A 12279-nucleotide genomic window follows, 5' to 3' on the forward strand; every position below is an offset into this window, starting at 1 on the left:
TTTGTGCTTATTTGCTTACATTGAAAAAGAAAACAGGAAGGATGTGCCGTGGGCCAATGAATGTCTACTAAAACTAAGTAAAGCCATGCAAACCTCAACCATGAACACGATCTAATATAAGTTCTTAGTATGCGAGTATATGGGTTCACAGGGTTTGCATTATTAACAAGGTATCCCATCATGCCTCAGATCAGACTTTAAAGAATCTTCTGCCCAACCCAGGTGCGGCTGAGTTCAGCGGAGCTCCTGATATGGGTCTCGGTGTTAGGTCTTCATTTCAACATCATTTAATACACACGTGTGACTTTAAAGGGTTCTTAATATGGATCTCAAATGTGTGAACAAAAACGCCTCAACGTCTACTGTTACACTCATGGATTTATAAAAGTTGATCCAAAATAAAGTCTCACTCTGGTATGTAAAATGTGTGCGGTGTCCACTTGTAGTGGTTGAATGGAGTATTTTTTTAAGCGGGGTTGACTCGAGCACACTCCAACAGCCCTAATATGGTGTCGATTGGACAAGCTTTAGTCAGCTGGGAATCTCTGACTCCCTTTACCTTAAATCACAACTAAAAAGGCAGCATTTGTTACTTTTACAATGGAAACTAATGGATACTAAAAGAATGTACCTAAATAATGCATGCGGATGTTTCTTTCAAATGTAACATCATCTGCATTTATTGATTCAGTATCATTTTAAATGCAGTTTTAAAAAGGAACACAACATGCATTTGTACTTGTTTCATTATGAGGCACCATTTTGACCGTACATTATGTTCTGTTATAGTTCACCATCTGGAGCTAAAGGGAAATGCCACATGTCCTTTTTTGGTCACACACACTGTAATTTGGCCATCCCCTACATCTTTCCAAGGATGAACGGGACCACAAATCCTGAAGGAGTAATAGAGACACCTGCAGGAGAAAATGTGTCACATCTAATAACAGACAAACAAACAGCAACAACTCTGTATATTCAACCATTATAAATTATGCAAATTTTTTATTATTGTAATAAAATTCGGCGAATGCTGGTATGGTGGCATTTGCTTGGTTTAGTGCCAACTTGGAGGTCATTTATTTATTGTTTGTACAAATAAATCCAGATTCAGACATGCATGTAAAGCTTTCCAATTCTTAATCTATACTTTTAATAGAGTATTTAAAAATGCAAGGGTTTTAGCCCAAAAAAGGCCGTACTTGTTCATTTTCTGAAGATAATGTGAATTGTGCTTGTGTGCGTAAAACTTGCTGATGGATATTGGGTGTTTTAAGCAGTTTTAAATGTGGTTGTGTGGATTTAACTTACTGGCCCCGACGAAAAGGCTTCCACTCCATATCTAATATTCTGTTCACTCCATGACTGCACTGGGTTGTTTCAATCCATGGTTAGGTCAAATATGGAGATTTTAATTTAAACCTGGTTGGGTTTGTTCATTCAGTTGCTTCCACCCATCCCCTTGGGGTTTTTGTAAATGTAATTTTATGAGTTCTGTTCAATATTTAGAATGAGCAACAGTAGTGATGTTGACCTTTGCAAAAAACCCTAACTAGCTATTTACATGTTTTTATTCAATTCAATCCAGATAGCACAGGTATGTCCGTAAGCCGTCTAATAAAGATCTGGAGATCTAAAATCAAGAAAAAAATCTGTTGTGTAGAAAACAAACATATTAGAAAAAGCAGTTTTGCATCCGTATACATCTGGCAGATATCTATTTGAACTCTACGTCTGCTGTCAGATGTCATATAAACATCTAGAAGATGTCTGTGTGATGTTTATGATTTAGAATGGATGTAAAACTGATCTTTCTAAGGTGCTTATAAGATGTTTTACACAGTAGATGTTTTCCTGTAGCTCAGTGGTAAGAGCATGGCGTAAACAACACCAAGGCCGTGGGTTTGATCCCAGGGGGATCACACATACTTAGAAACAAATGTATAGGATAATGCAATGTAAGTCGCTCCAAAAGCGTCTGGCAAATGCATAGATGTAAATGTTGATATAATAACTTATGGTTAAAAATGTATCATATTTGAGATTATTTTTAATTCAACAAAAACACGTTCACAAGTCACAGTTTGTTGAAACTCTTTATTTTCAGGGAAATACAAAAAATACTTTCATGACCAGATAAATATACATACATCATTTTTAATGTTCATTATTATTATTAATATTATCGTTGATTACAGAAAGCCCTAACTTTATTTCAAAAGGCGATAGTTCTTGCCGTTTTCTCGGTTCCACTATAAGACACCACATTTTCAACCACATATTGAAATATCTTCATTATAGCCATTACATAAAGTAAACATAAAACGAGAAACAAAACTTCATAGTGGTTTATCAAAGTGAAAAACAAAAAATGTATTGTAATATACTGGACCAACTGAACCCAGTCTTTCCCTTTGATTCACTACTGTGGCTTGTTAATTCGTGAAGATATACATCTAAACATTGAATGTTTCATACATGTGGCAGTATAGCGGCCTGCCAAGGCAATCTTTAGGCCTTAAGTAGGTACAACATTGCAGAACAGGATCGAATAACCGTCAAATAGTCGCGCAACGGACGTCCGATAAAACGCCACGATGCTGTACTGTACACATACAAAGCTAGTTATAACAGGACAAATAAACATTTGCTTCACTCATCTTAAAACAGACAATGTTTTGCTCCTACAGCAAACAAATACTCCTACACAGATCTGAGACCAGTTTGGAGGTTACGCCAACATTGTCAAGCTTCATATCCGTGGAGCGAAATCTGGTCCACAAGCAGCATAAAACAGCAACTTACACACCGAGCTACCAGAATAAGGCACTATGACACAATGCAGTCCAGATTTGAAGAGAAACCGGCGTTAACACAACAGTCGATATAGTGTAGCTCATCTCTCATAAGTGCCACACGTTATTCTACGGAGTTATTAAAAGTTCTGACCAAAAACATACACAAAGTACACTGGAAGTAGAATAAAGGCGCGTTATTCGCAGGTAAGTGTACATTGAAAGCTCATTGATGCCGTTTAATCCTACAAAGCTAGATGAGATGTTTCCTGTAGTGTTTGTGTCTCACAGCCATGCAAGTACAATCTTGAAAGTTGATATGTAAATGAACCAAATTATAAAGACACGTGATGTTACTGTGGTATAAGATGGTAAAACTAAGGTACTTTCATAACAGTTGGTTCAGAGTTAGCGTTGCTTTCTAGTTATGACAGATCACTTTATTTTTACATTTTATCCACTCACACTGTGTGTACATGTAAGACTGTAAAATTAAGTGCTACCATAATAGTCCAAAATACCATAGTAGTACCGTGGTACATTTTGTAATGCTAGTCTTTTTGTGTATTGTGGAAACAGTGAGATGTCCGGAAACGAATACAAGAATACTTCTTACTGAATACTGCACAATTCATACTGCCTACTATTTTCGTTTGTATAGGAGCTTGTATTCTTTAGTGACAGTCATTATTGAAATAATAGAAATCAAGTTGTTAAATTAAGAAATGGTATTGCTTCCTATTCATTTATCACACTGGAAACGGAAAGTTAAGCGCACTGCTTTGTGGGAAATTGTGTTCCCAGCTATGCGGTTGTATACTGCAGTTTTGGCTAATATACTGTAAAAGGTCATCTGGTATTTTCATGCATGCAGAAAAGTTGAATATCGTGCGCACAATGCAGAAATACTATGAACCGTACAATAGTATGCTATTCCAAACATTGTCGTTGTGTCGTTTCGAAACACAAAGGATTGTGGGACGTGTTGTGAAACACTCCTACCAGCTATTTTGGATGTCAGACTATAAAGCACTCTGTTGTCCAATGTTTGGATGATAACGTATAACAAACTAAATGACAACGCTACCGTTTGTTTTGCAGGTCTGGGGTTGTAACCGAGATCATTTACACCTTTTTTCTGCGGATGCAACAGTTTGCATGAATGGTCAGTTGAATATCACAGCGTTCTTATTTTGATCAATCTAACTTGCAGATCTGCCGACGCGAAGAGCTACCGGTGAGAAGCTTTAAGCTACTTTTTTACATTTCTTCTATTAATAAATAATACGACAAAGCTCGCCTTGAACATTCTTTCCCTAAATAACTACTTATAACCTTATGTGTCCTAAAACATAATTGATATATGTGTGTGAGATATGTATAAGAGCAGTGCATTCTTTAAAAGCTTATAATGACGCCATACCTCATACACCGAAACAAATCTTTTCTAGCGTTTCCGCCTGCCTGCTTTACCTTTCCCGACATGGAAGGTTTCACATTGGTTGATGCATTCACAAAACATACCCATGACTCAATGACATTGTATAGAACCTTATGGTAAGTTATCATTAAAGTATACTTACGACGGATACATCAAACGTAAACACGCACCGACAAATAAAACTTCTAACAAGTCCTTCAAACTTTAGAATACAAGACAAACGTAACAGATTAGCCCTGTGTAAAAGAAAATCCATTCACACACAAAGATGTCCGCCGTTTGTGAGCCAAACGCCCAATCCGTGGTGCTAGTCCCATGCTGCCGTGAGCCAATTACATTTAACTTAAGCTATCAAAACATCCAATCAGTTCCTTTATGTGAGGAGCCAATCATCAATAGCAGCAGGCAGATAATGGCGTCCGATGGGAGAAGACGGGTTCAGCTCTGGTCTTCCCGCAGTTCGCTGGGCAGGAATTTGTATTGCTGCTGTCGGATGTGGGCGAGTTTCTTGCGAGCTTCCTCTAACTCTCTCTCTTTTCTGAGCATCTCCTCCTGCGCCGCTATGATCTGGTAATAGTGTATAACAGTTAAAGGAAACAGAGGAAATAGTTCGTAAATCCAAAGAAAGTGACATTTCATGCAAGCATGGTTTGAAGAATTATTGATGTTTTATGAGTGAATTTGACATTGCCGTAATGGCTGTTCGTCAACAATTTACCAGTATATTTTATTAATAAATGCAATGAGGAGTGCACATCAGTACAACAGCAACACAAGTATACAGGTCTTCCTTTTTTTCTTAGTAAGAGGTGAAAACGCCTATAATTTGATCCTAACAGCGCTCTGAAAATATGTGACATTTTTAGTGCAGACCTGCAATTTTCCAAAGAGATGGTTTTGTGGATTCAAAATATTTTAATGGGTAAGCTCTGGTCTTCAGAAAAAAAGGCAGATTCAGTTAGAAAAGCCTCTTTTAATTCCAGTAGGCATGCAGACGCACACAACATCCATTGAACTGGGTATATCGCCTGTGCGGAATATTCCAACGCCTTGTCAAGATGAGATGAGATATTCTGGATTCTGGAAGGAAGGCAGCTTTGAACAGGCAGACACACAGTCTTTAATTCAAGTGCATCTGGCCTGCGATGAAACGGCAAAATAAGCTGTTTGCAGAAACAGCGGCCCAATGAAAAATGCCAGCTGTGGATTCTCTGTGCAAAACCGCAGCCTGCAAATTCTAGTCGAGTCAAATCCACAATGAAGCTCTAAATGTCAAATCCCTTTTTTCCAAAAGCAGAGCTAATAAATATAATAGTGCTGACTTTGAAGAAAGTCTTGGAGTGAATGGGAATGATTCGGAAAAAGTATCACCTGAGCGATTCCTCCCACGAATCTCGTTTTAACCACGACGCTGTTGTCTTCGGATTTATCAAAAGCTGCTTTCTGCGCCGCCTTCACCAAATTGTCAGACGCCCGCTTGACAGCGTTACCAGCAGCCTGTGCAAACAAACCACGCAGACAAAAAAAGACACGCTTTTCAGAGGGTGATGATGTAATGCCAACATTAACTATACTATTGAATTTGAAAACAAGAACTGTGCAATTTAACATTCTGATACTCAAACACAACAAAAGCATACGTATTTTTAAAGGTATATAACATTGAGTGTGTGGGGAAAAAAGTATGCAAGTACCAGGAGGACACTAAAACGTAACCGGAGCAAAAGTGGCTGTCTAGACAAAGACTCCGACTCGTTGTTTCATACGTAATGTTTGCTATATATTTCACGTATTCATTTCTATTATGAATTTATTCAATATCTGAGTGAAATGGAGTCTGGAATAAGAAATGAAGAAGTATCCTTCAAAAGCCATCACGAAATCAAAACAGACAATTGTAATTTTTTATTGTATGCTGCAGTGTTTATTACTTATTTAATGGATGCATCCTCATAAGCCCCTCCCCCTCTAACGACAGACAGTATGCAAATGAAGATGCCATCCACATGGAGACGCGTTAACCTGTACACGTGAACATTTTGTATCATATCTGTGTTTCGTCCAGATGGATCCGGTATTTTGGAACCTGAAACCGCAATTTTTTTTAAACCGGGTCCCAGAGTAGATAAATCTGAAAACGACACCCTTGCGTTTTCGTGTGTACAGCCACTCCGTATGTTTTCTAAAACGATGATGTCATCACCCCAGCGAGCAAGGCTGCAAGTCTTTTTCGTTTTAAGTTTATGTCTCGCAGAATTACAGCGCCACATACTGATTTGGTGTGTTTACTACATCGCTTTGAGTCGGTTCGAGTGGTTCTGTATGTACGCAGATATTTCTTGAGCCGTGAGAAAATGTGATTGGCTAGGGAAAGATCTGTCTTCCTGTGCCAAAAACAAGAGCTAAAAAGTCATTGGCTAAATCTCAAAACGCTAACCAAAAATGGTCAAGCATACGACTTTTTTCGATGAAAACTATAATGTCCAACATCCGGCTTAACTGAACCACATAAGAGGATTAAATAAAATCAAGCAAGATCTTTTTTTGTTTGTTTTTCTGTATACATGTGGGTGATTAACCTGCAGTCTTCGCATGGCCTCTGAGTCCTGATCAGCTTTGACTTTACAGGCCACCAGCAGTTGCGCCGTGGAGGCCGCCACCTGTTTGGCTGAAGAAATCAACTTCTCCTCGCTGGCGTGACCCTGGACCGATGCGTTTGCAGCCTCGCACAGGTTACTGGTAGCTGCCGCAACCATCCGGGCCTGACAGAGGCAAAGACTTCTATTCATTCGGTTTCTTTTAGCTGGAACTACTGTTACCATTAACAGATGCATATCAGATGGTATGAGAAGACAAATAAAACTCACAGCCGATATCAAACCCTGGGACCACTGGCCGTCATCAACTGCATTGGCGGGGATAGAGCCCACCTACGTTAAACACAACGCGATGTGTTTAACATGAGAATAATCTGTATTTAATCATAATAAACGCTGTAACAGATGATTTTAATACCTTGCCCTGTGCCACGAGTTCTCTCTGAGCTGCCGATGCAGATTTGACCAGAGCGCTGGTTGCCGCGGCGATCGACTTGGCCGCTTCCAAGATCTGCTCCTCGAAGTCCAGAGACTCGTCGGCTTGCTGAGGACACAATAGGAAAGCAGAACACATAGTAAACTGTAGGCTGTCGGATGACACAGCTAATCGTGAAGCTTCAAATATGACTATATTTGCTTCAATCAAAGATAAATATTAAAAAATAGATTCATCTGGCTATCGATTTTAGACAAAGTGTGTCTTTCTAAAGAATTTCCAAAGGTTCAAAACAATTTCGATTTCATGTTTGTATAATAAAATAATGTTTTATGTTTTTAATGTCAATAATCACAAGTTTATTCAGTCATAGCTTCATTAATACTCTCAATTGTTCCAATTAACAATAAACATTTCTTTATAATAATATTAAAAAATAAATCTTAAAGTTTCCCCAAACTTTAGAAAGGTCAAGTTTAGTTTCATTCTATTGCATTTTACTGAGAACAAACAGTTCATTGATTTTTTCAATGTCAAGATAAATGGGTAAAATTCTTTCATTATTTACACGGCCTCTTGTCATTTGAAATCTGTATGACTTTCTTCTGCAGAACACAAACAAAGATATTTTGAAGAATGTTGGTACAAAAAAACGTTGGTCCCCATTGACTCTGTGTCTGTACAATGGAAGTCAATGGGGACCAATAGTTTTTGGCGACAAACATTCTTCAAAATATCTTCTTTTGGGTGCTGCGGAAGAAAGAAAGTCATACAGATATAACATGACAAAAGGGTGAGTAAATGATGACAGAATAATTGTTTTTATCTCATTTATGTTAAAAAGAACAATTGAAAAGATGCAACCCAAACTATTTCTGATATGAGAAGACACTTCACTATTAAACTAACATGAAGTATGAGTACAGTATGTTGGTAATAGCATCCTACAATACTACTTGTACCATTTTGTAGCATGTAGAATGCATCACTATGGAAATCAAAGATGAAGTTCATTTGGATTAAAACATTGTAACTTGATTTTATTACAGTAAGCATGAGTGCATTGCATTGTGGGATTAAGCATTCCATGCAGTGTGCTTTTTTGCATACATTTTAACAAATTAAGTCAACTGTGTGTTATTTGCTTACAGAAAATGTAAATACTGTGCACAGTTTACATACTATATGCCGTTGAAATAGTAAGATTACCATGTTTGTATGCATTTCTCAACATAACCAAAGTAGTGAAGGCAAAAATGAAATCTAACTTTGAACTGTAATCTGAGGGTGACACCTAGTGGCTTGGAGGTGCTGTGACAGCATCTAAGGTTTACCTTTGACATGGTCAAAGAAACAAACGCGACTCAACAAATACACACCCTTGCTAACCACCTTCGCAAATAGATCGGTCAGAGGCCACAAAAGCACACACGTTCATGAAACACAACACACACAAGTCTGGAGACGGAGCAGGACACTGTAGGAATATGTTTGATATATAGTTGGACAGAATAACAACCTAATATATCAAACATATCAAACAGAGCCCTGCAGAAAGGCTTCCAGGTTTACCTTAACTCCAGAACATGGGGAAGAGAGGAGAGAATGAGAGGACAAGGTGAAGCAGGGCATGCTGGGATAGCAGTTGGACAAACAAGGATGGATAGAGGAGGGAGCTCTGAAGTAAGTGAGGAATGAAGATATATTAGGGAGGACACTCCAGGGGTGATAATAAGCACCAATGACTCTGTTTTTGGGTCTAGACTGAAGTTAAAAAGTCAGTGTCTGGCAGGATACAACGTTGTAAAGTGAACCCGTACATTCATGAGCTCTAAAACTGATTCAAGTGTTTAGGTGTAATCGGAGAGTCTAGACCGACAGATATATAAATAGAAAGATAGACATGAAAACAGACAGACAGACAGACAGACATGTAAAGATACATGTAGATAAACAGACACATATAAAAAGACAGAGACAGACGCAGACATGTAGATATAGACAGACAGTCAGACAGAAATAGACGGACAGACATGTAGAAAGGGGAAGAGAGATATATATATACACAGGCAGACAAACACAGACATTTATAGGTACAGACAGACAGACAGATGCATACATGTAAAGATAGACAGACAGACAGACAGACGCATACATGTAGAGACAGACAGACAGATGCATAGATGTAGAGACAGACAGACATGGAGAGACAGACAGACAGACAGAGAGAGACAGACAGACAGAGATACAAAGGCAGATAGACATGCAGAGACACATACATGTAAAGATAGACAGACAGACATGTAGAGACAGACATACAGACAAGTAGAGACAGACATACAGACAGATGCATACATGTGAAGATCGACAGAAAAAGACAGAAAGAAAGAGACAGACAGACAGACAGACAGACAGACATAGATACACAGGCAGACACAGAGGTGTAGAGACAGACAGACAGATGCATACATGTAAAGATAGATAGACAGACAGGCAGGCAGAGAGACGGACACATGTAGAGATAGATAGACTGAAAGACAGACATATACAGACAGACATACAAAGAGACAGACGCAAACATGTGAACATAGACGGACAGAAAAACACAAACAGACAGGCAGACAGATAAAGGAAAAAGACAACACATAGAGATAGAGAGACAGATGGATAAACAGGCAGACATGTAGATATAGACAGACAGAAAAACACAAACAGACAGGCAGACAGATAAAGGGAAAGACGACACAGAGATAGAGAGACAGATGGATAAACAGGCAGACATGTAGATATAGACAGACAGAAAGACATGCACAGATGCAGACAGACAGACATACATACATGTAGAGACAGACAGATGGATATGTAAAAGTTTTCACTTGAACACAGAATGAGCTGTTCTTCTTTAGCCTGAGCAATAATTTAAGCAGCAGTCAGTGAAATCTTCATCTTGAGCAGTGTGCAATATCAAGAGCTTTATGAATATTCTTCCCCTGAAACAATAACATGATATTATTAGAGACGTTCTTTCTCTCTACAGTGTTTGGCCTGTGGCTGAAAAGATCGTTTCTTGGCAGCACTTTTGAGTTTGCTTTGTGATTTCGCTACAGAGAAGTCATTGATATACACCCAGGAGGGGGAAACAGGTTTAGCTTTGAGAGGCAAAATGTGGATGGATGTTTTTCCGGCGAAAAGCATCGCTGACAGTCGAGCTATAATACAGATGGATGGAACAATAAAACAGCTCCAGGGAAGAGCGTTTCTAGAAAGTGCTGACCACCTTCTTGGAGATGAGATTCAGAGCGGCAAATATAAAGTAAAATGAAACTGAAGAATATTGAATCATTAAAACGCTAGACAGAAAATATTGTAACCACAATAAAAACAAACAAGAACCGTACAGACGTGTACTTCAAGTACAGTGTGCTTCAGACAATATCTAATTCTTAAAGAGATGGAATTAATTTTACCACAAAAGAAAAAGCTGTAAAGATGTTTTAATACTTACAAAATACATCAAAAACACAAACATATCACATTCGGAGTCATAAAATTGCTAAAATTGTTTGACCAACCCACTTTCAAGTGAAATAGCAGAGATGGTTTCAGTGGAATTGATTTGACAGAGATTTCTTGGTAGGCTCTTTATGTCTATTTGTGGGCGTTATGTTTAATGGGGCGAGGGGTGATGGATGAATACCTTTGGTTTGGCTCTGGGCTTCAGCTGCTCTAGTTTCTTGGCCGCGGCCTCGATGGATGCGGCGGCACCCAGGAGCTCGGTCTCTGCTATCACAGTAGGGTCTTCTGGGTCCACCCACTCAGAACCTGAGATGATGGACAAACAGTCGACATGACCAACATTCACTCAACACATGTATAATATTGATGGATGGAAATGTGATCACGTGGTATAAAGATAGCTGAAATCTTTCAACAACAACAACAAAACATGCAAGATGATGAAGATTCAAACAAAATAAGCTTTGGAGGGATAGAATCACATTCCAACACAAGAACTTCGAAAAACATAAAAATGACAAACTTAATTTTACACAAAAAATATAGTAATTATTGGTAAATTTGACAAAAAAATAAATCAGGGTGATACTTCACACGAATTGTAAAAAAATACATTTTGCAATGAACCATTACCAGTTTTTATCTTTTATGACAATAAGCCACACTCAAATGTATAACGCAAGACATAAACATTATAAAAACACATTAAGTAATCACTTAAAATTATTTAGTGAGTTTGAATTTGGCTCGAAGCTATGATTCGTAATTTTTAAAGATGAAAAATATTTATATTAGGGCTGTCAAACGCATGACAGTAATCGCATCCAGAATAAAAGTTTGTTTTTAAATGATACTGTACAGTGCATAATCATTTTGTATTTATAAGCACATATATACATGCATATATTTGAGAAAAATATAAAAATCGATAAACGTTCATATATAATATAATTATTCAATTATCGGTAAATCTAAATGAATACATCAAAATATTTATTAAATTTTCTTGATGCCATTAATGACAGAATAATTTTCTTCTGATTTTAGTAAAGAATTGTCTAAGAATTTTGGTCTAATGTCCTGGACATTTTTTGCAATTTAACAAATCTTAAATGACTACTAAAACGCGACTTAAAACTAATTTTCAAGGCTATATGACATCACGCAAAATGACACAGCTTTTATATTATTCTTGTTAATTTGCAGTGTATTTCTGTTATTTTATTTTTACCCAATTATTAAAATCTGTAAAATTAAAGACTTTTTTGAAGTGTATAATATCGATTTAAAACGATTCTGTCAATTTATTTCCTTTTTAACACTTGAAATTCATAAATGTTCTGGATAAATGCACACATCTCTGTACTAACAACCGTAGAGAATTCCTTAATAAAGCACTAAAAGATGTCAGTTTCCTCTCAACAGCTTCAAACAGATGGAGCGAATCTGTTTGAGGATTATGTTTAACCTGAGGGAATTCAATTCTATCTTTCC

The 12279-nt window shown here is 37.6% G+C and overlaps 1 protein-coding gene across 1 annotated transcript in view; it reads right to left on the reverse strand.

Annotated features, from left to right (window-relative positions):
• Nucleotides 1-2092: 2092 nt before the first annotated feature.
• The window catches only part of tln2b (talin 2b), a gene marked incomplete at its 5' end in the record, with an annotated part of 63985 nt that continues 53798 nt past the window's right edge, over nt 2093-12279 (reverse strand). The window contains 6 exons of the mRNA XM_079449665.1: nt 2093-4803; nt 5608-5733; nt 6816-6998; nt 7104-7166; nt 7252-7377; nt 10967-11091. Of these exons, the coding sequence (XP_079305791.1) occupies nt 4675-4803; nt 5608-5733; nt 6816-6998; nt 7104-7166; nt 7252-7377; nt 10967-11091 (752 nt within the window). The 3' untranslated portion in view covers nt 2093-4674. The remainder of the gene's footprint in view (nt 4804-5607; nt 5734-6815; nt 6999-7103; nt 7167-7251; nt 7378-10966; nt 11092-12279) is intronic.

The sequence above is a fragment of the Barbatula barbatula genome (genome assembly GCF_947034865.1).
Source record: "Barbatula barbatula genome assembly, chromosome: 25".
Classification (NCBI taxonomy): Eukaryota; Metazoa; Chordata; class Actinopteri; order Cypriniformes; family Nemacheilidae; genus Barbatula; species Barbatula barbatula.